This window comes from Pan troglodytes, chromosome 15 (genome assembly GCF_028858775.2).
Source record: "Pan troglodytes isolate AG18354 chromosome 15, NHGRI_mPanTro3-v2.0_pri, whole genome shotgun sequence".
NCBI lineage: Eukaryota > Metazoa > Chordata > Mammalia > Primates > Hominidae > Pan > Pan troglodytes.
The window spans coordinates 22,918,675-22,945,375 of record NC_072413.2 but is presented as its reverse complement, the minus strand read 5'-3'; the positions used below and the strand labels follow the sequence as shown (position 1 = coordinate 22,945,375).

General features: G+C 39.8%; 1 protein-coding gene across 3 annotated transcripts in view; it reads left to right on the top strand.

The window, feature by feature from the left end:
• Nucleotides 1–25,825, top strand: part of GZMB (granzyme B) — a 39,920-nt gene extending 14,095 nt beyond the window's left edge. Inside the window, exons 2-6 of one of the 3 annotated variants that reach the window (XM_016925944.4) lie at nt 22,558–22,673; nt 23,569–23,864; nt 24,321–24,456; nt 24,662–24,922; nt 25,566–25,825. In XM_016925944.4, coding sequence (XP_016781433.1) covers nt 22,668–22,673; nt 23,569–23,864; nt 24,321–24,456; nt 24,662–24,922; nt 25,566–25,709 — 843 coding nt within the window. In that variant the 5' untranslated portion in view covers nt 22,558–22,667 and the 3' untranslated portion in view covers nt 25,710–25,825. Of the gene's footprint in view, nt 1–22,487; nt 22,674–23,568; nt 23,865–24,320; nt 24,457–24,661; nt 24,923–25,565 lie in introns of those variants that run through there. The other 2 variants (XM_063792818.1, XM_509879.8) reach the window with 2 other exon arrangements.
• The last annotated feature ends 876 nt before the right edge of the window (nt 25,826–26,701 follow it).

Genomic DNA, 26,701 nt, shown 5'->3' with positions numbered 1-26,701 from the left:
CAGGCTTGTGTGAAAAGCAGCCTGGAGAGAAGGGCTTTCATGCATTCTTGTGGGAAAGATGGAAACCTCGGTCTTCTTACTAGAGGAGGGACAGATTAAATGGTTTCTGTAGGTTTTACAAATATTGTTTATTAGGATAAGGAAATTTATTTCCATTTTTGTTTACTAAAAGGGTATTTTTATTATGAGGAGATGTTAAATTTTATCAAAAGCTCTTAAGTTTATTGAGCTGATTTTAGGATTGTTCTCTTAAATATGTGTGGCAAATTATGTTAATTGATCTAAGGTTACATGAGATCTGCATTCTTAGATCTGCAAACCTAACTTGCTCATGATGTATCAACCTTTTCGTATATTGGTGGACTAATTTTGAGAGTTAATACTTTGTGTAGGGCTTTGATTCAGTGAATCATGACTAAGATTGACCTATAAATTTCCTTCCTTATTCTCTTCTTTGTATCAAGGTGATGCCAACATTATAAATTGAGATGGGTAGTGTTCGTTTTTCTCTTCTCTGGAAAAGGTTTTAGAATAATAAAAATCTTTCTTCAGTTTCAGTAGAAATTAACAGTAAAGTCATCTAGGTCAGTTCTCTATGTAGACAAATTTTTGATTACTGGCACAATTTCTTTGATTATTCTAGTATTACTCAACTTTGCAATTTCTTTTTAAGTCCATATTAGGTGGTGATATTTGTTTTGTCTAAAATTTCAAATTTATTAGCACTAATGTTTTTATAATATTCTTGGCTTATCTTTTAATGGTCCACAGCATTTGTAAAAGTATTCTATTCTGAGTTTCTGATATTAAACATTTGCGCCTTCTCTCTTTTTTCTTAGTTCCTCCAAAGGTTTGTTAACTTTATTAGTCTTTTCAAATAGTTAATCTCTGCTGTATTAAATCTCTCTATTGTATGTTTGCCTGTTGTTTTATTAACTTCTTCTGTCTCTTATTATTTCTTCCTCCTACTTTGTTGAGTTTATCTCACTTATTAATCTCTAAGTCCCTGAGATAAGTGATCAGTTCAATAATTTCAGTTTGTTGTGATTTATGAGTTTTAAGACTAAAAAAATCCTCTACCTGCTATTGCTACAATCCAATAAGTGCTATTATTGTTATTCAGTTCTAAACTTTTCATTTTTAATAAATTTTATTTGGATTTATGCGTTATTTAAAAGTTTATTTCTCTTTTTCTAATATTATCGAGTTTTTTATAGTTATGTTGTTGATTTCTTGTTTGATTATGCTGTGACTAGACAACATTTGAAAAAAATACATCTTTGAAATTTCTCAAGAGTTGCTTTGCAGCCCAGTAAGTGATTGATTTTGGCAAAGTTTTTTAGCGAACTTACAAAAATATATATCCTGCAGTGGGGAACTTACAAAAATATATATTCTGCAGTGGGTGGCCACAGTGTTCTAGAACTCTTAGGTCTAGTTTATTAAATGACCTGTTTAAATCATCTTTATTGTGCCAATTCCTGGGATACTGATAGATTTATTTACTCTTGGAGTTCTTTCAATTTTTGTTTGTCAATTTTATCTGGTATTAATGCAACTATAATGGTTTTCTTTTGGTTACTATAAATATAGCAAACATGCTTCTGAGTAATACATTTGCTACAATTGATGAGCCTACATTGGCAGAACATAATCATGCACCATGATCATGATGCATTATCTTTTTGATGTGATGTTAGTTTCAATTTTCCAGTATTTTTTAGAAGTCTTGTATTTATGTTCATCACTTATTGACTTATAGTTTTCTTTTTCACTTGTGACCTTGCCTCATATTTGTATCAGGATAAGCTAGCCTCATAGAATAAATTAGAAAGAATTTAGTCTTCTTCAGTGTTTTGGAATAGTTTGAGAAGCATTTGTGTTATTTCTTCTTTAAAATAAAAATCAACCTGAATGTTCACCAATGGATGGATGGATAAGCTGTTATATATATACACACAATGGGATATTATTTCATCCACAAACAAGAATAAAATCCTATCATTTGCAGCAACATGGATGAGCCTAGAGGACATTATGTTACGTGAAAGAAGCCAGGCACAGAAAGACAAATGTTGCATGTTCCCACTTACATGTGGGAGCTAAAAAAGTTGATCTCATGGAGGTAGAGAGTAAAATGGTGCTTACCGGAGGCTGGGATAAAGAGAGGTTGGTTAATCCTACAGAAATACAGTAAAATATTAGGAATAATTTCTACTGTATGAGCACAATACAGTGACTATAGTTATCAATAATTTATTTTATATATCAAAATAACTAGAAAGGAAGATTTGGAATGTTGTCAACACAAAGAAGTGATAAATGTTTGAGGTGATTATAGTGATCAATTACCCTGATTTGATCATTATATATTGTATGCATGGATCAAAATATTACATGTATACAATTATTATGTATCAATAAACAAACCAGATGCATAGGCCAGTGGAACAGAATAGAGAACCCCAAATTAAGTATAAGAATTTAGAGCCAACTGATTTTCAGCAAAGGCACCAAGAACATACACTGAGAAAAGGACATCCCCTTCAATAAATGATGCCGGGAAATCTGGATATCCATATGCAGAAGAATGAAACTAGACCCCTATCTCTCAAAAATCAAAGGAAAGTGGGTTAAAGACTTAAATGAAAGACCAAAAACTGTAAAACTACTAGAACAATACATAGGGAAATCTCTTCAGGGCATTGGTCTAGTCAAAGACTTTAGGGGAAGGACTTCAAAAGCACAAGCAATAAAAAACTAGACAATGGGACTATATCAAACTATAAAGCTTTTACACAGCAAAGAAAACAATCAAGAGAGAAAAGGCAACCTATAGAATGGAAGAAAATATTTGCAAACTATGCATCCAATAAGGAACAAATGTCCAGTATATACAAGGAACTCAACAGCAAAAAAAACTAATAATTTGATGTTTTAAATGTGCAAGGTATCTGAATAGACATTTTTCACTATAAAAGACATACAAGTGGCCAATACGTGTATTTAAAAATGCTCAGCATCACTAGCCATCAGGGAAATGCAAATCAAAACCACAATGAGATGTCATCTGACTTCACTTAGAATGGCTATTATCAAAAAGACAAAAAATAACAAATGCTGGCAAGGATGAGGGAAAAGGAAACTTTTACACACTGTTAGTGGGAATGTAAGTTAGTACAACCATTATGGAAAACAGTATGGAGGTTTCTAAATAAAACTAAAAATAGAACTACTATAAGGTCCAGCAATCCCACTACTGGGTATGTATCCAATGGAAAGGAAATCAGTATATCAAAGGGATAACTGTACCCTCAAGTTTATCGCAGCACTATTTTCTTTCTTGCTTGCTTGCTTGCTTGCTTTGCTTGCTTTCTTGCTTTCTTGCTTTTCTTGCTTTCTTGCTTGATTTCTTGCTTTCTCCTTCTTTCCTTCCTTTATTTTTAAATTTCAATAGCTTTAGGGGTACAAGTGGTTTTTGGTTACATGGATGAATTGTATAGTAATGAAGTCAGATTTTAGTGTATCAGTCACTCAAGTAATGTACTTTGTACCCAATATATAGTTTTTTATCTATCACTCAACTGCCATCTTCCCCTCTTCTGAGTCTCCAATGTCCATTATACCACTCTTTATGCCTTTGTATACCCATAGTTTAACTCCCACTTATAAGTGAAAATATATGGTATTTGGCTTTCCATTCCTAAGTTACTTCACTTGGAAAAATGACCTCCAATTCCATCCAAGTTGCTGCAAAAGACATTATTTCATTCCTTTTATGGATGAGTGGTATTTCATAGTGTATATACACCACATTTTATTTATCCAGTCATGGTCCAATGGGCACTTAGGTTGGTTCTATGTTTCTGCAGTTGTGAATTGTGCTGCAATAAACATATGTGTGCACGTGTCTTTTTCATATAATGACTTATTTTCCTTTGGGTAGATACCCAGTAGTGGGATGGCTAAGTCAAATGGTAGAACTGCTTTTAGTTCTTTCAGGAATCTTCATACTGTTTTCCATAGAGTGTACTAATTTACCTTCCCACCAGCAGCGTACAAGCATTCCCCTTTCATCACATCCATGCCAACATCTGTTATATTTTGATGTTTTAATAATGGCAATTCTAGCTGGGGTAAGGTGGTATCAAGTTGTGGTTTTAATTTGCATTTCCTTCATGGTTAGTGATGTTGAGAATTTTTTCCTATGTTTGTTGGCCATTTATATATCTTCTTTAGAGAAATGTCTGTTCATGTCATTTGCCCACTTTTTGATAGGATTATTTGTTTTTTCTTGCTGATTTGTTTGAATTCCTTGTAGATTCTGGATATTAGTCCTTTGTCAGATGCATAGTTTGCAAATATTTTCTCCCATTTTGTTCACCGTAATGATTATTTCTTTTGCTGTGTGGAGGCTTTTTAGTTTAATTAGATTAGATTTCTTTATATTTGTTTTTGTTGCATTTGCTTTTGAGGTCTTAGTCATAAATTATTTGCTTAGGCCAATGTCCAGAAGAGTTTTTCCTAGGTTTTCTTCTAGAATTTTTATGATTTCAAGTCTTAGACTTAAGTCTGTAATCCACCTTGAGTTGACTTTTGTATATGGTCAGAGATAGGGATCCAGTTTCATTTTTCCACATGTGGTTAGCCAGTTTTCCCAGCACCATTTATTGAATAGGGTGTCCTTTCCCCAGTTCATGTTTTTGTATGCTTTCTTGAAGATAAGTTGATTGTAAGTATTTGGCTTTATTTCTGGATTCTCTATGCGGTTCCATTGCTCTATGTACCTATTTTTATATCAGTACTCTGCTGTTTTGGTTACTATATCTTTGTAGTATAACATGAAATCAGGTAATGTGATGCTTCCAGACTTGTTCTTTTTGCTTAGGATTGTTTTGGCTATTCAGGCTCTTTTTTTGGTTTCATATGAATTTTAATTTTTTTTCTAATTTCATGAAAAACAATGTTGGTATTTTGATAGGAATTGCATTGTATCTGTAGATTGCCTTGGGCAGTATGGTCATTTTAATGATATTGATTCTTCCAATTCATGAGCATGAGATGTATTTCCATTTGTTTGTGTCATCTATGATTTCCTTCAGCAGTGTTCTATACTTCTCCTCACGGAAATATTTCACATCCTTGGTTAAGTATATTCCTAGAGAGTTGGGTTTTTTCCTTTTCTCTTGCAGGCATCTTAAAAGGGATCAAGTTCTTCATTTGATTCAACTTAGTCATTGTTTGTGTGTATCAGTGCTACTCATTTGTGTACATTGATTTTGCAACCTGAGACTTTTTGAATTCATTTACCAAATCTCGGAGTCTTTTGTAGGAATTTTTAGGGTTTTCTAGGCATGCAATAACACCACTGGCAAACACAGATAGTTTGACTTCCTCTTTTCCAATTTGGATGCCCTTTTATTTCTTTCTCTTGCCACATTGCTCTGGCTAGGACTTCCAGTACTATGTTGAATAGAAGTGGTGAAAGTGGGCATCCTTGTCTTCTTCCAGTTCTTAGGGGGAATGCTTTCAACTTTTTCCGATTCAATATGAGATGGCTGTGGGTATGCCATATATGGCTTTTATTATTTTGAAGTATGTTCTTTCTATGCCTAGTTTGTTGAGAGTTTTATCATAAAGCAATGCTGAATTTTATCAAATGCTTTTTCTGTGTTGATTGAAATGATCGTGTAGTTTTTGTATTTGATTATGTTTATGTGATGAATCACATTTATTGACTTGAGTATGTTGAACCATTCCTACATCCCTGGGATGACCTATCTTTTCGATTTTCTGTTGGATTTAGTTTGCTAATATTTTATTCAGAATTTTTACATGTATGTTAATCAGGGATATGGGTCTGTAGTTTTCTTTTTTTTGTTGTTATGTCCTTTCCTGGTTTTGGTATCAGGATGATACTGGCTTCATAGAATAATTTGGGGTGATTCCCTCTTCTCAATCTTTTGGAATAGTTTCAGTAGGACTGGTACCAATTTTTCTTTGAATGGCTGGTAGAATTCAGCTGTGAATCCACTGGCTCTGAGTTTTTTGTTGTTGTTTTTGTTGTTCTTGGCAATTTTTTTATTACTGATTCTATTTCATCACTTGTTATTGGTCTGTTCAGAATTTCTGTTTCTTCCTGATTCAAGCTAGGAGAGTTGTATGTTTCCAGATATTTATCTATTTCCTCTAGACGTGTACATAGAGGTGTTCATAGCAATCTCGAATGATCTTTTCTATTTCTGTGGTGTTGGTTGTAATGTCTCTATTTTCATTTCAAATTGAACTTAGTTGAATCTTCACTCTTCTTTTCTTGGTTAGTCTAGCTAATGATCTATCGATTTTGTTTATCTTTTCAAAGAACCAACTTTTTGTTTCATTGACCTTTTGTATGGATTTTTGGCTTCAAATTTCATTTAGTTCTACTCTGATCTTTGCTATTGATTTTCTTCTTCTAGCTTTGGGTTTCATTTTTTCTTGTTTCTCTAGTTCCTTGAAGTGTAACATTTGGTCGTCAATTTGCTACTTTCAGACTTTTTGATAAAACCATTTAGTGCTATAACTTTCTTCTTAGCACTGCTTCTGCTGTATCCCACAGATTTTGATGAATTGTGTCACATTATCATTCATTTATGATAATTTTTTAATTTCCATCTTGATTTCATTGTTAACCCCAAAATTATTTAGGAGAAGATTGTTTAATTTCCATGTATTTGTATAGTTTTGAGGGTTCCTTTTTGGAATTGATTTCTAGTTTTTATTCCAATGTGGTCTGAGAAGATACGTGATATGATTTTGATGGTTTTTAATTTATTGAGACATGTTTTGTGGCCTACTATATGGTCTATCTTGGAGGATGTTCCATGCGCTGATGAGAAGAATGTATATTCTGTAGCTCTTGGGGAAAATGTTCTGTAAATATCTGTTAGGTCCATTTGTTCTAGAGTGCAATTTAAGTCCAGTGTCTTTGGTTGACTTTCTGTCTTGATGTTCTGTCTAGTGCTATCAGCGGAGTGTTGAAGTCCCCCACTATTATTGTGTTGCTGTTATCTCTTTTCTTGGGTCTAGTAACAATTGTTTTATGAATGTGGGAGCTCCAGAATTAGGTGCATATATATTTAAGATGGTAATATCTTCTTGTTGGATTGATCCTTTTATCATTATATAATGACCTTCTTTGTCTTTTTTTTACTGTTGTTGTTTAAAAGTCTCTTTTATCTGATATAAGAATGGTTACTCCTGCTTAGTTTTGATTTTCATTTGCATGGAATATCTTTTTCCACCCATTTGCCTTGAGTCTATAAGAATCCTTATGTGTTATATGTATCCCTGGAAAACAGAAGATATTTGGTTTGTAATTTTTTTATCCGTTATGCCAATCCATATCTTTTAAGTAGAGCATTTAGACCATTTACTTTCAGTGTTAATATTGAGATGTGAAGTACTGTCCTCACCATCATATTGATTGTTACCTAGTTACTTTGTTTTCTTCATGGTGTTATTGTTTTTTGTTTTTTGTTTTTTACTTTAAGTTCTGGGATACACATCCAGAGCATGCAGATTTGTTACATAGGTATACATGTCCCATGGTGGTTTGCTGCACCCATCAATCTGTCATCTACATTAGGTATTTGTCCTAATGCTATCCCTCCCTTAGATCCCCACCCACTGACAGGCCCTGGTGTGTGATGCTCCCCTCCCTGTGTCCATGTGTTGCCATTGTTCAACTCCCACTTAAGTGTGAGAACATGTGGTATTTGGTTTTCTGTTCCTGTGTTAGTTCGCTGAAAATGATGGTTTCCAGCTTCATCCATGTCCCTGCAAAGTACATGAACTCATCACTTTTTATGGCTGCATAGTATTCCATGGGGTATATGTGCCACATTTTCTTTATCCAGTCTATCTTTGATGGCATTTGGGTTGATTCCAAGTCTTTGCTATTGTGAATAGTGCTGCAATAAACATACATGTGCATGTCTTTACAGTAGAATGATTTATAATCCTTTGGGTGTATACCCAGTAATGGGATTGTTAGGTCAAATGGTATTTTTGGTTCTAGATCCTTGAGGAATCGCTGCACTGTCTTCCACAATGGTTGAACTACTTTACACTCCCACCAACAGTGTAAGAGCATTCCTATTTCTCCACATCCTCTCCAGCATCTGTTGTTTCCTGACTTTTTAATGATCACCATTCTAACTGGCATGAGATGTTATATCATTGTGGTTTTGATTTGCATTTTTCTAATGAACAGTGATGAGTTTGTTTTCATATGTTTGTTGGCCACTTAAATGTCTTCTTTTGAGAAGTGTCTGTTCATATCCTTTGCCCACTTTTTGATGGGGTTGTTTGTTTGTTTTCTTGTAAATTTCTTTAAGTTCCTTGTAGATTCTGGATATTAGCCCTTTATCAGATGGATAGATAGCAAAAATTTTCTCCCATTCTGTAGGTTGCCTGTTCACTCTGATGATATTTAATAAATGATGTTGGGAAAACTGGCTAGCCATATGCAGAAAACTGAAACTGGACCACTTCCTTACACCTTATACAAAAATTAACTCAAGATGGATTAAAGACTTAAACGTAAGTCCTAAAACCATAATAACCCTAGAAGAAAACCTAAGCAATACCATTTAGGACATAGGCATGGGCAAAGACTTCATGACTAAACCACCACAAGCAATGGCAACAAAAGCCAAAATTGACAACTTGGATCTAATTAAACTAAAGAGCTTCTGCACAGCAAAAGAAACTGTCATCAGCGTGAACAGGTGTTATTGTTTTATAGACCCTGTGAGTTTTATACTTTCAAAAGGTTCTATTCTGGTGCATATCAACCTTTTGTTTCAAGATTTAGAATTCCTTTTAGCATTGCTTTTAGGGCTGGCCTTGTAGTAACAAATTCCCTTAGCATTTGCTTATCTAAAAAATATTGTATTTCTCCTTTATTTATAAAACATAATTTTGCTGGATACAAAACTCTTGGCTGACAGTTATTCTGTTTAAGGAGGCTAAAGATAGGACCCCAGTCCCTTCTAGCTTGTAAGGTTTCTGCGGAGAAGTCTGATAGGCTTTCCTTTATAGGTTACCTGATGCCTTTTTCTCGCTGCTCTTAAAAATATTTCCTTCCCATTAAATTTAGATAGCCTGATGACTATATGCCTTTGTAATGTCCTTTTTGCAATAAATCTCCCAGAAGTTCTTTGGATTTATTGTATTTGGATGACTAAATCTCTAGCAAGGCCATGGAAGTTTTCTTCAATTATTTCTTCGAATAAATTTCCCAAACTTTTTGCATTTTCTTCTCCCTCAGGGACACCAGCCATTCTTAGATTTAGCCATTTTACATAATCCCATATTTATTGTAGACTTTGTTCATTTCTTTGAATTTTTTTATTTATTTTTGCCTGATTAGGTTAATTTTAAAGCCTTGTCTTTTAAATTTTTTCTTCTACTTGGTTTAGTCTATTTTTAAAACATTCCACTGTGTTTTGTAATTCCACTGCATTTTGTAATTCTCTAAATATATTTTTCATTTCCGGAAGTTCCAACTGGTTTTTCCTTAAAATATCTACCTCTTTAGAAAATTTTTCACTCATATTCTAAATTGATATTCTCATTTCTTTATATTGTTTTTCACCTTTCTCTTGTATCTCCCTGAGTAACTTAATAATCAACCTTTTCAATTCTTTATCTAGTATATCAAAGAATTTTTTTTTGAAATGGAGTCTCACTCTGTCACCCAGGCTAGAGTGCAGTGGTGTGATCTCGGCTGACTGCAACCCCTGCCTCCCAGGTTCAAGCAATCCTCCTTACTCAGCCTCCCGAGTAGCTAGGACTAGAGGTGCAAGCCACCATACCTGGCTAATTTTTCTTTCTTTTTTTTTTTTTTTTTTTTTTGGATTTTTAGTAGAAATGGAGTCTCACCATGTTGGCCAGGCTGGTGGTATTTCAAAGATTTCATCTTGGTTTGGATCCATTTCTGGAGAGTGGCTGTGATCTTTTGAAGTTGTTGTAGAACGCTGTTCTGTCACATTGCCAGAATTATTTTTCTGTTTTCTTCTCTTTTGGGTAGACTATTTCTTCTAATTATTTTTTAATTTATTTCTGGCTCACTTTTTATTTGACTGTGTTTTTTGTTGTTGTTTGTTTCTTTTTTTCCCCTTGAGGATGTGACTTTAATGTTTATAAGTTATCGTAACCTAATTTGGCTCTGGGTGCTTTCAGGGGTGAAGATTCTGTATGAGCTCCTTGGTTATAGAGACTCTTTATGTGATGGCTTCCTCAGATGCTAGTTACAGTAGCAATGTGCTTGGTGTGTAAGCAAATTTACTGTCTCCTGTGGAGTTGGAATGGCAGAGGTCTCTTGAAGCTTATCTCATTCCTCAGTGGTGTTCACTCATTTCTTTCTTTCTTTATTTACCCAGTATTTTATTCACTGGATTGAACAGTTCAGGCTTCAGGCCAGTAAGAGGTGGCCACAGGCAAAAACTGGCTGTGGCTAAAGCTGGTAGGTAAATGCAATAACCAATGGTGGGCGGAAGTACCAGCCTTCACAGAGGTGTCTAGGGGAGTGCTCAGTGAAACTCACCGAGGTCTTTTCAGGTGGAAGGGAGGGACCCACCTTAGATCCCCTCACAGGCCAGCAGGAAAGCAATCTGTCTCCCAGTCACATTCCTGACCCAGTGTTCTAGCTATTATTCAGATCAGGCAGGCACCTCTTTTTTTTTTTTTTTTTTTTTCACTTTTAAGTTAAGGGATAGATGTGCAGGATGTGCAGATTTGTTACATAGGTAAACACGTGTCAGGGGGGTTGGTTGTAAAGATTATTTCATCACCCAGGTATTAAGCCTAGTATCCGCCAGTTACTTTTCCTGCTTCTCTCCCTCCTCCCACCCTCTACCCTCTGAAAGGCCCCAATGCGTGTTGTTCCCCTCTGTGTGTCTGTGTGTTCTCATCATTTAGCTCACACTCATAAGTGAGAACAAGCAGTATTGGTTTCCTGTTCCTGCATTAGTTTGCTAAGGATAATGGCCTCCAGCTCCATCCATGTCCCTGTAAAGGACATGATCTCATTGTTTTTATGACTGTGTACTATTCCATGGTGTATATCTACCCACTTTCTTTATCCAGTCTATCACTGACAGGCATTTGGGCTGATCCCTGTCTTTGCTATTGTAAATAGTGCTGCAATAAACATATACATGCCTGTGTCTTTATAATAGAACAATTTATATTCCTTTGGGTATATACCCAGTAATGGGATTGCTGGATGAAATGGTAGTTCTGACTTTAGGTCTTTGAGAAGTTGCCATACTGTCTTCCACAATGGTTGAACTAATTTACACTCCCACCAAAATTGTGGAAGCGATCCTTTTTCTCCACAACCTCGCTAGCATCTGTTATTTTTGACTTTTTAGTAATAGCCATTCTGACTGGTGTGAAGTGGTATCTCATTGTGGTTTTCATTTGCATTTCTCTGATGATCAGTGATGTTGAGTTTTTATTCATATGATTGTTGGCAGCATGTATGTCTTCTTTTGAGAAGTGTGTGTTTATATCCTTTGCTTACTTTTTAATGGGGTGGGTTAGGGGTTTTTGTAAATTTGTTTAAGTTCCTTACAGATACTGGATGTTAGACCTTCAGACAGACACGTCTTTTCAGCTGCAAGAATGTAGAGATGAATTGTGACTCTACCTCTCATACAAGCCTGAGCCTGGAGGGCACTTGTCCTGTGGGAATGCAGTCACCTGAAGGGTCCCAGAAAGGCTGTCTACAGGTGCACTCATGCCGAGTTCCTTTGTGAGAAACCCCAGCTGTGTCAGCAGTGGTGCATGGGGGGAGAAGACCTATTCTCCAAGACCCTTCACAAGCACCAGGGCTGCCTGACTGTTGAGGTAGAGCCACAGACTTCCCCACTGAGCCCAGCACTGCATCTGTCTCTCTGCTGAAAGAAATTTCCCACAATTGTAAAGTTCTGAGACTCAAAGCCTGCCATCTGGATTCCTTTGTCCCACAGGGTGCTCCCTTCATGTGGTGCACTCCTGCTTACCCTAGGAGTAGGAGTCCCTGAGTGCCAGACTACTATGATTGCTGCTGCTGCTCTGGATCTGGCCACCCAGTGGGGCTGCTACATTCCAGGCCTGTGCTAGGGAATGTCTGCAAAGGGTCCAGTGATGTGACTTATCCTCAAGTCTCCCAGCAGTGGGTACCAGCACCAGCTCTGATGGGGCTGGCAGAGGAGTAAAGTAAACTCTGTGAGATTCTTTGGTTACAAATAGCCTTAGTGTGCTGGCTTTCTCTAATTTCAGTTGTAGTAGTAATGATCTGGTCATGTGAACAGACTCAAGACCTCCTGGTTAGCCAGGGTGATGCAGGCAATGGTGGTAGCTGTAGTCATGCAAAAGTTTTCTCCTTCCCAGTGCTGTGTTATTCTGCCTACAGATGTTGTAATGGACTATGTTGATTGGCCTATAGCCAGGAGGTGCAGTTGGTGCGAAAGAGCACTGACTGCAGTAGTAGTGGTGGAACTCATGCTTGGCTTATGTGACCAGGGGAGGTACTCTGGTGTCTCAAGCAATGGGCAGGTCCATAACACTCCCGAAAGTTTCTGTCCTTTGTGTTAAGCTACCAGGGTGGGTAAAAAGGCAAACCAGGTCGGGGCTGAGTCAGGCAAGTTCGCGCTCTGGCTATCCACATGCAGGTGCAATCAGTGGCCCAGTGGGGATCAGAGGGCAGTTCTCTGGATGCTGGGATAATGTTCCAGGGAGGAGTGCAGTTGCCCCTGCTGCACAGAAGAGTCCACACGGGAAGTGGGGAGTACAGGTGGCAGTAAGCCCCACTCAGCCCCTATGCACTTGGCAAGACAGGTCTCAGACCCACAGTGTTCTACTGGCAGCGGCCATCTAGGTTGCAAGCAGGCTGCATTCAGAGCTCAAAACTGTCCCAGACCATAAGCCTTCTCTGGCTGCCAAGACAAAAACTGCTCAGGCCATGCCCCTCCTGATCTGCTAGCGAAGCAGGGGCACCCAGCTCCTACACCTGTGGGCACAGCGCACTTCCCACTTGCCCCTCAGTTCTGGTCAAGGAGGTCCATCCCTGCTAGAGATTACATTGTGAATCTCAGTTGGGAGCTTCTCACTCCTCTCAGCCCATGACCACCGCCTGAGCTAGTTGGCTGACTTCTGCATGGTCCTCTGTGAGGTAGGATCAGGAATGGCTTCCCTCTGTCCCCAGTAGAGTCTGGGAGTGCAAGCAAAGCACATCCTGAAGCTGCTCCTTCTCATATACTCCCCTCAGCTCATTAAATCAGCTCCAGCACTGGGTAGGGTTAAGGTCTTCCCCATGGCCTGGATTGCCAGGTTCCCCAGTGGGAGTGCGTATCCCAGAGGCAGTTTCTCTTCCTTTCACACTCTGAGGACTCAGAGTTTTCTGCCTGGCTCATGGTGTAAGCTGCAGTTTGCCACTTCTTTCAAAGGGTCTGTGGTTTCTTTCAATTTTCCTCTTAAGCTCCTGTGTTGCTTCCTGGAAAAAAAGTTCACAGCGTGAATCTCTACACACTATTTTGTCTTTCCAAATAAGAGAGGCATGCTAACAATGACTTTAATCTACCATCTTGGAAATGAAAACTATCACAGCACTATTCACAATAGCCAAGATATGAAATCATTTAAGTGACTATCAACAGATGAATGGCTAAAGAAAATGTAGTATACAGACACAATGGAGTACTATTCAGCCATGAAAAGAAGAAAATCCTGTCATTTGCAGCAACATGGATGGAACTGGAGGTCATTATGCTAAGTGAAATAATTCAGACACAGAAACATAAATACCACTTTTCAACTCATATATAGGAGCTAAAAAAAAAAATTGAGGTCATAGGCCGGGCGCGGTGGCTTAGGCCTGTAATCCCAGCACTTTGGGAGGCCGAGGCAGGCAGATCACCTGAGGTCAGGAGTTCAAAACCAGCCTGGCCAACATGGTGAAACCCTGTCTCTATTAAAAATACAAAAATTAGCCGGGTGCGGTGGTGGGCACCTGTAATCCCAGCTACTCAGTAGGTTGAGGCAGGAGAATTGCTTGGACCCAGGAGGCAGAGGTTGCAGTGAGCTGAGATCATGCCATTGCACTCCAGCCTGGGTGACACAGTAAGACTCCATCTTAAAAAAAAAAAAAATGAAGTCATAGAAGCAGAGAGTAGAATTGTGGAAGTAGAGAGTAGAATTATTAGAAGCTGGGAAAGGGATAGAGGAGGGGAAGGAGAGGTTGGCTAATGGATTCAAGTTACAGTTAGATAAGAGGAATGAGTTCTACTGCTCTATAGCACTGTAGAGTGAATATAGGTAACAATAATTTATAGTATATTTTCAAAGAACTAGAAGAGAGGATTTTGAAGGTTCCCAACACAAAAAAATAATAAATGTTTCAGGTGATGGATATGCTACTTATCCTGATTTTATCATTATACATTGTATATATGTATTTGAAATATCACTCTGTGTCCCATAAATATGTACAATTATTACATGTAAACTAAAAATACAAGACAAAATTACAGCATATTTTGTTAAACCCATCAAAACTAAATTTAATCAATAATTTACCTTCCTTCCTGAAAATACAAGAAACTTAGGACTTTAAACCTCATTTATCATCTCCCAACATTTTTGTATTTTAATTCTACACTTTTTTTAAATGCCAATAGGAATTGTGATTATCATCCTATATAAAAAGTGTTCATTTTCCTTTAGCAGTTTCTAGTTACTAGACTAGTTTTGTTTTTTGTGTGTTGTACTCTAATTTATTCTGATTGTTCTTTCAGTTGATAATTCTCTTTTCTGTTCGTCTTCAATCTGCAAGAAAACATATTCATTTAGTGTTTAATTTTATTTCACTTTTTATTTTTGGAAGATCTATTTAGTTCTTTATCATATCTATTATGACACTTCATGTTGTCTTATTCCCTCCAATTATCTTCAAGTTTGTATGAAATATGTGCCAGGTAATTTCAAAATCTCAACCAGAATATCTTAATGATCTTGGCCACTTTCATAATAAGGGGAGAGTAGTTGACTTCACACCTTCTGAAAATACTCCTGAGATAAATGTACCAAGATCATGTTTGGAAAGGGAAATGAAGTGATCAAAACAAACAAAAATATACAACAACTAAACAGACAAACACATACACATATATATGAACATGCATATATATATCACACACATATACACATGTGTTGTGTGTTTGTAATTATATATATAATAAATATAGACAATTATGTATATTTAAGTATGTCTATGTGTAAATACATATGTAAAGATAAGTAAAGACATATAAAGATATGTGTAAATAGATACGTAAAAATAGAGATATAGGTTTAGGTATACAGAATATAGATAAATATAGACATATGATTTCAAAAAGCTACCTTAACACATACATAATCCATTTGAAGAAAGGATTCTATAGTTAAAAACATTTTAAAACCTGTATTGTAGCCCATATCCTCTTTTAATAGGTGATGGTAAGAGGCCCAGAAATTGGCAATCAAATCCCAGATCAGATCTCTTCCAGCTGAGAGACAAATGCTCACAGCTGCAAGAGGTCTTAAAAGATCTTACGTGCATGCTCATGATAACCTCCCAGTTGCCCTAAGATGTTTTCCAGCCACCATTGCAACAACTCCCTGGAGAGAAAGTACACCGGCTCACCAGAACAGCCATTCCCAAGAGAACTCTAATTGTGAGGGCACTTTGCTTCGCTGAGTTGAAATTGCCAACTTAGAAGTAGCTTCCCCACTTCTAAGACTGATAGAGAGGAAAGTTTGCAGCTTTTCAGGCATATAGTGTGTGTGTACACTTTTTGTAACCATGTGACCTGGGGCACATCACTTAATATCTCTGAGTCTTTCATTTTAAAATGTGATCAAGGTTAACTGCCATACGGCATGTACAGAATGCAATGAGATAACATATATAAACCCGCTTTTATACGCTTTGTAACACAGTAAGATAGGGATTCATATTAATGACCTTTCTGTCCCTCTTCCTTGATTTCTCCTTCACCAGAGTCATGCTCAAAACAACTAATTCTGCTACCAAATGAGAACCTCAGATTATTAGAAGCTAGCTATGAGGTGCCTATGCCCCAGCTCACCTTTCCCCAACATGAGTCAGCTGGAAGTCCATTCCGCAGTAAAGATGCTCTCCTCTGGGATACACAGTGGAGCCCAGGGTGGACGCCATCTTTGGACAAGACTTTCTTCCCCTGTGAGGACTGAGCCAAAAGTGAAATTTCTGGAGAGAAAGAGGCTAAGCCAAAGGACACAAGCTAATCCCACAAGCTAATCCCACTAATTCCAGTCTCCCTTATTTCCTCAGGAGTTTTAGAGTACCACTTATGAACAGCGCGCAGGTGCTTAAGATTCTCATAGCCTCACAGCCAGTCTTAGCATATGATGCCAAGAGGGGCTAGATATCAAACTCCTCAAAGCCTCATGGTTGGAGCTCAATGCCTTGGTTAATTAAGCATCGTTCAGCAACAGCCTCAATCTTTCAGGCTTAGAAATCTGAGACAAGATAACATTAAAAAAGTCTAGTTTTGCAATCATATATTGGAAGTTCTGGCAAATGATTCAGCATAGAGAATACAAAGAGAATACCACAATCAGTCACCCTGCCACAGTTCCACTGGTAAAATGCTCTGAGAGGCCCCGTAGGTTTCTACAATACTTGATTTCCCTTTGGCAGACTTTGAATTGCTGGCTGGAATGATCCAGATCTTCTGCTGTTTTCAGATATGTTTCTCATATTGTTTTTGAGTTTCTAATCAGAAACAGAAAAACCAGAAAGCAGAGTGTGTCCACAAGTAGATGTCATACCACGTCTGGGGAACAGAGAGGGGATATAACATAAGAATGCTTAAGCATGAATTTGTTTCCAAACACAATAACTTATTATTATACTTGCCCTGAACTTTGAGATAGAGAGAAAAAGAGAAAGACCCACCAACTTTGCAATCATATGCTAAAGGTTCTAGCGAATGATTCTGCAGCATTCTTTTTACCTACACTAAACCAAACCCTTTGCCATATCCCATGCAGACATGGTAAAAAAAAAAAAAATGCACAGCATGAGACTGTAAACAAGATACTTAAGAGAGAGTCCATCACTCCAGAACATTAGTATGTGAACTTCAGACTCTGTGTAAACAAGATGCTTTGGGAAAGGGCGGTGGCCTTGGTGGGCAAAGATCCTGGGAATGTAAAAACCCCCAGGTTATGGGGATGTGGAGTGGGTCTTGAGAATGACCCAAGGTCACATTGAAGGTGACATCACAGCCCAGAACATTGATGCCTTTCAACTTGCTCCAACCCAGAAGTGCAGTCCATGCCAATTTACTTTTCTGAGTCTGTATTGTCACACTTGCTCCCGGTTTGGTGGAGGTGGGCACACTGTTCTCACTCAAACCTACTTCTACTCCCCTTTCTTCTGTAGGCCTCTTTTCATCCACACCAGACATTTACCCACTCCAGAGTCTTACTGGACTGTCCCCAACCCAACATCCAGACTTGTTCTTCTCCATCCTTTTTTCATTTGTGATGGTGGCTGGGCAATGATAAGAATAGGCAATAAGGGAAAATTAAAGGGTGTTCTAGTAGATATTCAAACTCCAGAAAAATAATAGATGTATGTCTGTCCTAGAAACACTTTTCTCTTCCCATCTCTGCCCTCTTCCCAATCCTTACTACCACAGAAGCAAAATGGAAGTACCACATTCTCCACTCTAATATGTTACGTAAGTTCTTCTTTGCTGACAGATTTTTTATCTCAAATTATTTTTGATTTTATGTACATATCCCAGGAATTCTGACTAGCATCCTATCCTAATAGGAATGCAGAGATAACTTTTAACTGAGACAAGAATGTCTTCTCTACAGGTCAAGTGTGGTGGCTCATGCCTGCAATCCCAGTACTTTAAGAGGCCAAAGTGTGTAGATCACTTGAGGCCAGGAGTTCAAGACCAGTCTGGGCAACATGGTGAAATCCTGCCTCCACTAAAAGTACAAAAATTCGTTGGGCTTGGTGGTACACACCTGTAATCCCAGCTACTCCGGAGGCTGAGGCACGAGAATCACTTGAGCCCAGGGAGCGGAGGTTGCAGTGAGCCAAGATCGGACCAATGCACTCCAGCCTGGGTGACAGAGCAAGATGCCGTCTCAAAAAACAAAACAAAACAAAAAAACAGATTTTCTTCTCTACAACATAGCTGAGTCTCATGGTCAAATGAAATCTAGGGCCAACTTCTGGCTCCTTATGCCTGTAAGTTCTGACTTTGCCATGACTTAAGAGAATGATCAAGCTCAGGGAAATCAGGTCACAACATCAGAATCAAATGTCATGTATGAGTGTGGGAATGTCATGTCATTGTGCTGTTCTCATTTACCTGTAAGGATTGGCCTTGGCCACTTCCAAAAGGGACTAGCTGTGGTTCAGTGAAAGGCTAATACCCAAGAGTATTTCCCTTCATGGGCAAGGCATGACATTCTTCTACAGATTAAGAACAGCAGGGAAATAAGGAATAAAAGCGAAGAGAGTGTGTAATCTGAATAAACTTTTCCATCACCATATGGTAGCCACTGAGGTACCTCTCTCTTCTAACAGAATCAGAATCTAACATCAGAGATATAGACAAAAGACTTTTATTCTTCAGCACCTCCTTAATTTTTCTCCCCAAGTCCCTGAAAAATATAGGAGATGGTGAAGTTTGTAGAAGACTTATATTACTAAAATTAGAAATAAAAGTGGAGACATTACTACCAACCTTAGAGAAATTAAAAGGACTATAAAAGAATACTATCTACATTTGTACACCAACAAATTAGATAGTCTAGATGAAATGGACAAATTACTAGAAACACAGAAACTACCAAAACAGACTCAAGAAGAAATAGAAAATCCAACCAGATGCTCACTTCATCACTGCTATTCAATATTGCACTGGAATTCCTAAACAGAGCAATTAGGTAAGAAAATGAAAGAAAAGGTATCCAAATGAAGGAAGAAGTAAAACTATTTCTATTTGCAGATGACATGACTGTATACAAAGAAAATCCCAAATAATCCACACAAAAACTAGTAGAGTTAATAAGCAAATTCAACAAATTTCAGGGTACAAAATCAGTTGTGTTTCTATACACAAACCCACAATGAACAATAAAAAAAGGAAACTAAGAAAACAATTTCCTTTATAACATCCCAAATAATAAAATACATGGGACTAAATTTAACCAAGGAAGTGAAAGAATTGTACACTAAAAACCACAAATAATTGCTGATTAAATGGAAAGATGTCCCATGTTCACGGATAGGGATACTTAATATTGTTAAATGGCAATACCTCCCAAAGCAATCTATAGATTCAATGCAATCTCTGTCAAAATTTCAAATGGTCTTCTTTGCTGAAATGGAAAAGCCAATCCTAAAATTCATATGTAATTCCATAGGATCCGAAAAAGCAAAACCAATATTGAAATAGAAAAACAAAGTTGGAGTACCTACACTTCTCAATTTCAAAACTTACAAGCTACAGTAATTAAAACAGCATGGCAAAGGCATAAGGATAGACATATGGATCAATGGAATAGATTCAGAGTCCAGAAATAAACTCAACATTTATGGCCATTTGATTTTTGATAAGGATTGTCAAGGGGGTCTTGAACATTCAGTGGGGAAAGAATAATATCTTCAACAAGTGGTGCTGGAACAATTGGATAGCCATGTGCAAAATACTCTAGTAGACTCCTACCTTATGTCACATACAATAATTAATTTAAAATAAATCAACACTAAATATAAGGGCCAAAACCATAAAACTCTTAGAAGAAAACAGAAGTAATCTTCATGGTTTCTGATTTGTCAATGGATTCTTAAATTTGACACCAAAAGCACAAGCAACAAAAGATAAAATTGATACATTTGAATGCATAAAATTTTTTTAATTTGCACATGAAATGACAATATCAAGAAAATGAAAAGACAATCTGCAGAATGGGAGAAAATATTTACAAGCCACATATCTGATAAGGGCTGAGTATCCAGAATATATAACGAACTCTTCCAACTCAACAATGAAAACAAAAACAATGCAATTTTAAGAATGGGCAAAGGACTTGAATCAACATTTCTCCAAAGAAGATATGCGAATGACCAGCAAACACATGAAGTGATGCTCAACATCATTACTCATAAAGGAAATGTGAATCAAAACCATATGACATACTACTTTACACCCATTAGGATGAAGATAATTTTAAAATAACAAGTGTCAGCAAGGATGCAGAGAAATAGGAACTTTCCTATGTTGCTGGTAAGCAATGTAAAAGGGTACAACCACTGTGGAAAACAGTTTGGTGGTTCCTTAAAAAATTAAAAATAGGATTATTGTATAACTCAGAAATTCCAAAAGTATATATATTTGGTATATATCCAAAAGAACTGAAAACATATTGTTCACGCAGAAATTTGTACACAAATGCTTATTGCTGCATTAGCTACAATAGCCAAAAGATGAAAACAACCCAAATGTCCATTGACAGATGAACAAATAACTTGTGGTATAAACATACAATGGGAATATTATTTTTCCATTAAAAAGAATGAATACTGGCATGTGCTACAGCTTGTATGAATCTCAGAAACATTATTACAAGTGAATGTAGCCAGCCACAACAGGTCATGTATTGTGTGAGTCCGTTTATATGAAATATCCAGAGGTGGTGGTTGCAGATTTTGAATGTGCTAAATGTCACTGAATTGAATACTTTAAAATGGTTAATTGTATGTTATGTGAATTTTACCTCAATTTTTAAATGGGTCATAAACTTATGTTTAGCATAATCCCCTTTTAATTTTAAAAAATGCAGATATTACATGAGAAAAAATGTGCTAGAGCATATTTCAAGACATTAAAGATGGTTATCAGTGAATGATGAGAGATTAGGTAATGTTCATTATTTTCTCTTTGCTAAAATTATTTAAAAATTACTTGCATATTAAATTTTTTAATGCCTAGGAAAGAAAGACTATAGTTGTATTGACTAAGATTTCTACGAGCATGGGGAAAATGCTTAATTTGTAGGGTTAATCAAGGATAAAATAAATTGCATTGTATGTACAATGTGATCCCAAGTATTTAAAACACACTGCTTATGGTAACAGTCAGTCTGTGGGAGACAGGTTAAAAAGTGATATTTTCCCTTCCTACTTTCCAAATTTTCTTAATAAACATATATTATGACTATAATCAGAAAAAATTATTTTTAAAACATCTACTATGGGGCAAGCTAGGTTCAAAAAATAGAAGTTTGATAAATGTAGCTGGCTTGCTATTGACAAGGAAGACGTTTACACTGGAATTCTATATTTTGAGATATACCATTCCTCATAGAAAAATTTCCTCACAGAAAATATAAAGGTGGAAACAAATCACAAGAATCGAACCATGTAGAGAGACTTAGTTGTCTTTTAACAGAATTGGGCACGGGCTGTTCAGAAACAACAATCTTTCACATCCATTATAATGATAGCATTAGTGTAGTTTGTTTAGCAAATGTTTACTGTGAGCCTGTTATGTGCTGAGCCTGCTATGTAAGAAGTGTGGCTCTCTGGACAGGAGACAGAACACTAAACAAGACAACTACTGATCTTTGGCTGCCTGGCATGCTTCCTCACTTCATATGGTATCAGCAATTTAGCACCACAAACGTCCTTTAGAGAACCAGCCCTTTCTCATTCTTGGTTCTAGTGGCTTGAGTGGACTGACCCCAGCCTACCCAAAGTGGATTCGACTCCTAGCAATTCATTAATCTAGCCCAATAAAATGTCAAGTACAGGACTTTTATTGAAAGCATTCAGAAAAGAGGTGGACTCTCACACTAAACATTTGTAACTAAATAAGGGATGTTAGAAATTCCCTAGAAAGGAAGCTATGATAATAAATGGGTTGCTAGATGGGTCTAGTAGATGGTGGCCATGCTTTGTTACTGCCTTGTGTATTGTGCTACCATAGCCCTCCCCAAACTCTACTCTGGCTCCTGGCATTTCCGTCTCTTCAACCAGATGGCCAGCTCTCTAAGTGAAGGAGACACATCTCCAACATGCTTGGTTCTAGCACAACAGAAGGGCTCAAACACATACCTGCTAAAGAAACTATCCTGATGGATTTAGCAGCATGGCCATGAGGCATTGGCGGTTCTATCACTGGGAACTCAGGTTTCTGGTGCTCCAGTACCTCTACTGGCTGATACCACATCCTACAGTTCACTTCATAGGCTTGGGTTCCTGCTCTGGGCTGAATAGGTGGTCCACTCTGAGTCATCAGCTGTGGGTGATGATGTGGTCACTGCATGATTCTCACACAAGCACCCAGAGGACGTCATCAGGCAGAGGCAGTGGGGGTGGGCAGCATTTACAGAAAATCTGTGATGAGACACCACAAAACCAGAGGGGAACATGAAGTCACTGAGCCTGCTCCACCTCTTTCCTCTACCAAGAGCTAAAAGAGAGCAAGGAGAAAACAACAGCAGCTCCAACCAGGGCAGCCTTCCTGAGAAGATGCAACCAATCCTGCTTCTGCTGGCCTTCCTCCTGCTGCCCAGGGCAGATGCAGGTGAGTGACCGTCTCCACCCTCGGGGGCCCAACCCCATCCCACAGGTCTCCTGCCCTTTCTCCACATTCCTGATCCATCTATCTACCAGGAATGTTCTGAACTCCAGCTCCCATTCTACCAAGACCCCCCAAGTGTGATGCTGGATAAGCTATCAGCAGGAATGGCAGAGCAGCAGGCCATTCTCAAGAAGAGCCAGTAGGTACTATCCCTTCCCCAGAACCCACCTTTGTCACCTGGAGAGTGGGACTTTCCTAGAAGTAAATGGCAGAGGATGGGAAACTAGAAAAGAGAAATATTAAATTATTCTAGAGTAGGCCTGGCTTCTGTTTCTGGGATAAGACAGGTGCTTCTCTCACTGTCTACTTAGGAGAGAAACCCAGAGCTCAGCTGACAGCAGAATTGGTGCAATCACTGTCCTCAGAACACTGTTAATGTGTTTGCTCAGTCCCATTCTCCAACTCTGCTTTTCTTCCCTGGCCTTTGGTGGCTCCCCTCTTTCCAAGGATGAGGCACTATGGCAGGCCCCAACTTCCCTGCTTTCTAGAATTCCACCAGCACTGCTCTACCAGCCCTCATCCAGAGGCTAACTGGAGCCAGTCCATCATGCAGCCATGAACATTTATTGGGCACCCACTACATGTCAGGCTCTAGGAAACAGGATATGACAGTATCTAGATCCCTCCACTTACGCCCTGGCCATTAGAAAGCAGCACTATCCTAGACACCACAGGACTCATAAGGGTCTTGGAAACTCACCTGAAACAAAGCAAAGTCAGGAGAGGAATGATCAGGAGCCTCTGGGATTTCACTGTCCCTAAGACAGGTATGCTCGCCTTCAACTACATATGGAAGAAAGATTTACAGACCAAAGTCTGCTGCTCTTCCCTTTTTCAGAGCAGGAAATTGAAGTCCCTTCCTCCAGGCCACTCCCAACTCCAGGCTATCCCAGGCTCCCAAATGCCCAGGAGTTCTGGAGCCACCAAGCAGGTGCCCACCCAGAAGATTCCATGGGTGCACACAAGCAGACAGACTTTTCCTTCAGGGGAGATCATCGGCGGACATGAGGCCAAGCCCCACTCCCGCCCCTACATGGCTTATCTTATGATCTGGGATCAGAAGACTCTGAAGAGGTGCGGTGGCTTCCTGATACGAGAGGACTTCGTGCTGACAGCTGCTCACTGTTGGGGAAGGTGAGGAGCAGAAAACAGCCCACACCCTCCTGGAAACACTCCACAGAGACCCCTGCCTTCTTCCCAAGGAGCTCCCTGGGCTCCTGGGAACACACATGCCAGGAGGTCTCCTTAGAGGATGAGAAAAGGGCAGTTAAGTTTGTGGAGAGAGGGGAAGGTTGGTTCCAGAGGCACTGCTGAAGTAAGAAACAGCAGAGCGACCAAGCCTGCCATATTTAGAACTGGGGGCATACTTTGGCATAAGAATACAAACTGAAGCAATTCCACCTGTGTTTCTAGGGGGAACCGAACCCTGAGAAACCTGGTGCAATTACCAGAATTCCAATTCCTGGGGACCGACTGTCCCCTTAATTTCCCCTCAGCTGCAGCCCTGCCCCAGCTGTTACCTGCTCTTCACTGTCTCTGAGCTGTATACCCTGTGACTCCACCCCCATCCTCACTCTGCTCTCTGTGCAGCTCCATAAATGTCACCTTGGGGGCCCACAATATCAAGGAACAGGAGCCGACCCAGCAGTTTATCCCTGTGAAAAGACCCATCCCCCATCCAGCCTATAATCCTAAGAACTACTCCAACGACATCATGCTACTGCAGGTGAGGCACACTCCTGCCACTCTTGCTCTTCTTGGTCCAGTTGGTTCCACTCCCACTGTGATGCAGGCCCTTCCCTCCTTTCCATCCTGGCCTCTTGGTTAGTTCCTATGCCTCAGAGGAGAGGGAAGACAGCATAGTCCCATCACTGTGTCAGGGCCCAGAAGTTCGTTGGCTGACCTGGACTTTCTTGCCTCTTCCCCACCAGCTGGAGAGAAAGGCCAAGCGGACCAGAGCTGTGCAGCCCCTCAGGCTACCTAGCAACAAGGCCCAGGTGAAGCCAGGGCAGGTGTGCAGTGTGGCCGGCTGGGGGCAGACGGCCCCCCTGGGAAAACACTCACACACACTACAAGAGGTGAAGATGACAGTGCAGGAAGATCGAAAGTGCGAATCTGACTTACGCCATTATTACGACAGTACCATTGAGTTGTGCGTGGGGGACCCAGAGATTAAAAAGACTTCCTTTAAGGTAAGACTATGCACCTGCCTGGATTGGCTCTTGGGAGAAAGATGTTTGGGGAATATCTGAGACCTGGAGACTCAAGTAGTGGGGGACTCCTTCACCCACTAGACTGTGATATTTCTCTCTGGAAAGAGAAAAGGGGACTAGACTGAGCTGGGGAGAAATTACGGCCTCTGCAAACTTACCAGGAGGCTTATGGTGGATGGTGCTTCTTTGGAAGGATGAATTTGCAACACTCCACCCACTCCAGGTCACAGATATTAGGAAACTGTGCCCACTGGGGGTGCAGTAATTATAACCAGGTGTGTCTTCAGAGGCTGGTACCCAACGTGGTTAATGGGCTGGTCCTCCATGGTGGACATCAGCCCTCCTTGCCCACTTCTGGGTCCTTAAACAGCCAACGGTCCCACATACCTCCGATCTCAGGATCTGGGGGACATGACGGAGGCTGGCCCCTGGGATGAGGTGAAGCAGTAACAATGTCCAGGGCCAGAGCTTGGCAGCTGGGGGCCACCAGCGGCCTGCCCTGCCCTCTGGTCTCCCACATGTAGGCTGTGCAAGTTGGCCTTTTCTAAAAGGGGGCTTGAGATGGAAGAGAGGGCAGGACCCGGAGGAGCATCAGCTCAGTCCTTCCACTCTCTATTCACAGGGGGACTCTGGAGGCCCTCTTGTGTGTAACAAGGTGGCCCAGGGCATTGTCTCCTATGGACGAAACAATGGCATGCCTCCACGAGCCTGCACCAAAGTCTCAAGCTTTGTACACTGGATAAAGAAAACCATGAAACGCCACTAACTACAGGAAGCAAACTAAGCCCCCGCTGTGATGAAACACCTTCTCTGGAGCCAAGCCAGATTTACACTGGGAGAGGTGCCAGCAACTGAATAAATACCTCTTAGCTGAGTGGAAAAGCTGGTTTCTTGTTTATTCATTGACCCTCATTCTCAGGCACCACATCTGTGCTATGCAGGCCAATGACACAATTTTGCTGTTTTCTGCTTTCTCCTCTCCCCTCACCCCTTGCCACCTCCCCAAACCCCCACACGAAGCTGATACTCAGCTCCTTCCTATCCACACCAGTTTCTCCAGGGCCTGCCCTTCTGCCAAGGCTGAAGCTGAGCACCATCAGGAGACAACAAGGACCACTTTGGTCCTGGGGCTTAGGGTAAACTTCTTACCTCCTTCTCCAGTGTTACATGACAGAGAAAAAAGGGATAATACCATGGGACCTAACTCCTCATCCCCCACTGGGGCTCCTCATTCTCCCCTGGGCTTAGTTTCTCTACCCTCCTCTGAGCTCAAGGCTTAGCTCATCCTCCAGCCTCTTGGCTGCCCCTTCTCTTCATCCCTGCTGAGTGTTCTCAGAATCCACCAACTCTTGTCCTCTCCAGACCACACTGATCTGATCTGGCCCCTCCCTCATATCTACCCACCTAAGATACCCAGAGACCCATGTGGTTCCATAAGGGCCTTGCCACTGAGATGCCAGCCCATCTCATGCCCTGGCAGAGAGGGGCCTCAGAAAAACCAGGCCTGTGTGGCACCAGGTAAGACCCATGGAGGACAAGGCTGGCACGGTCTCTCTCCAACCCTTGGCTCCATCTCTCCCCTAGGTAGGGCCAGCTCAACCCCACCCATCCAACCCAGTGTCCTCCCATACACTCAAGGTTCACTGCCCACCTGGGCAGTCAGCAGGCTGAGCCCCTTTAAACCTGTTCCTCTTGGTCACTGCTGGCCTCTAGGCTAAGATTCCCTGCTAGCCACCTGGGCTACATCAGCCCTTTGAG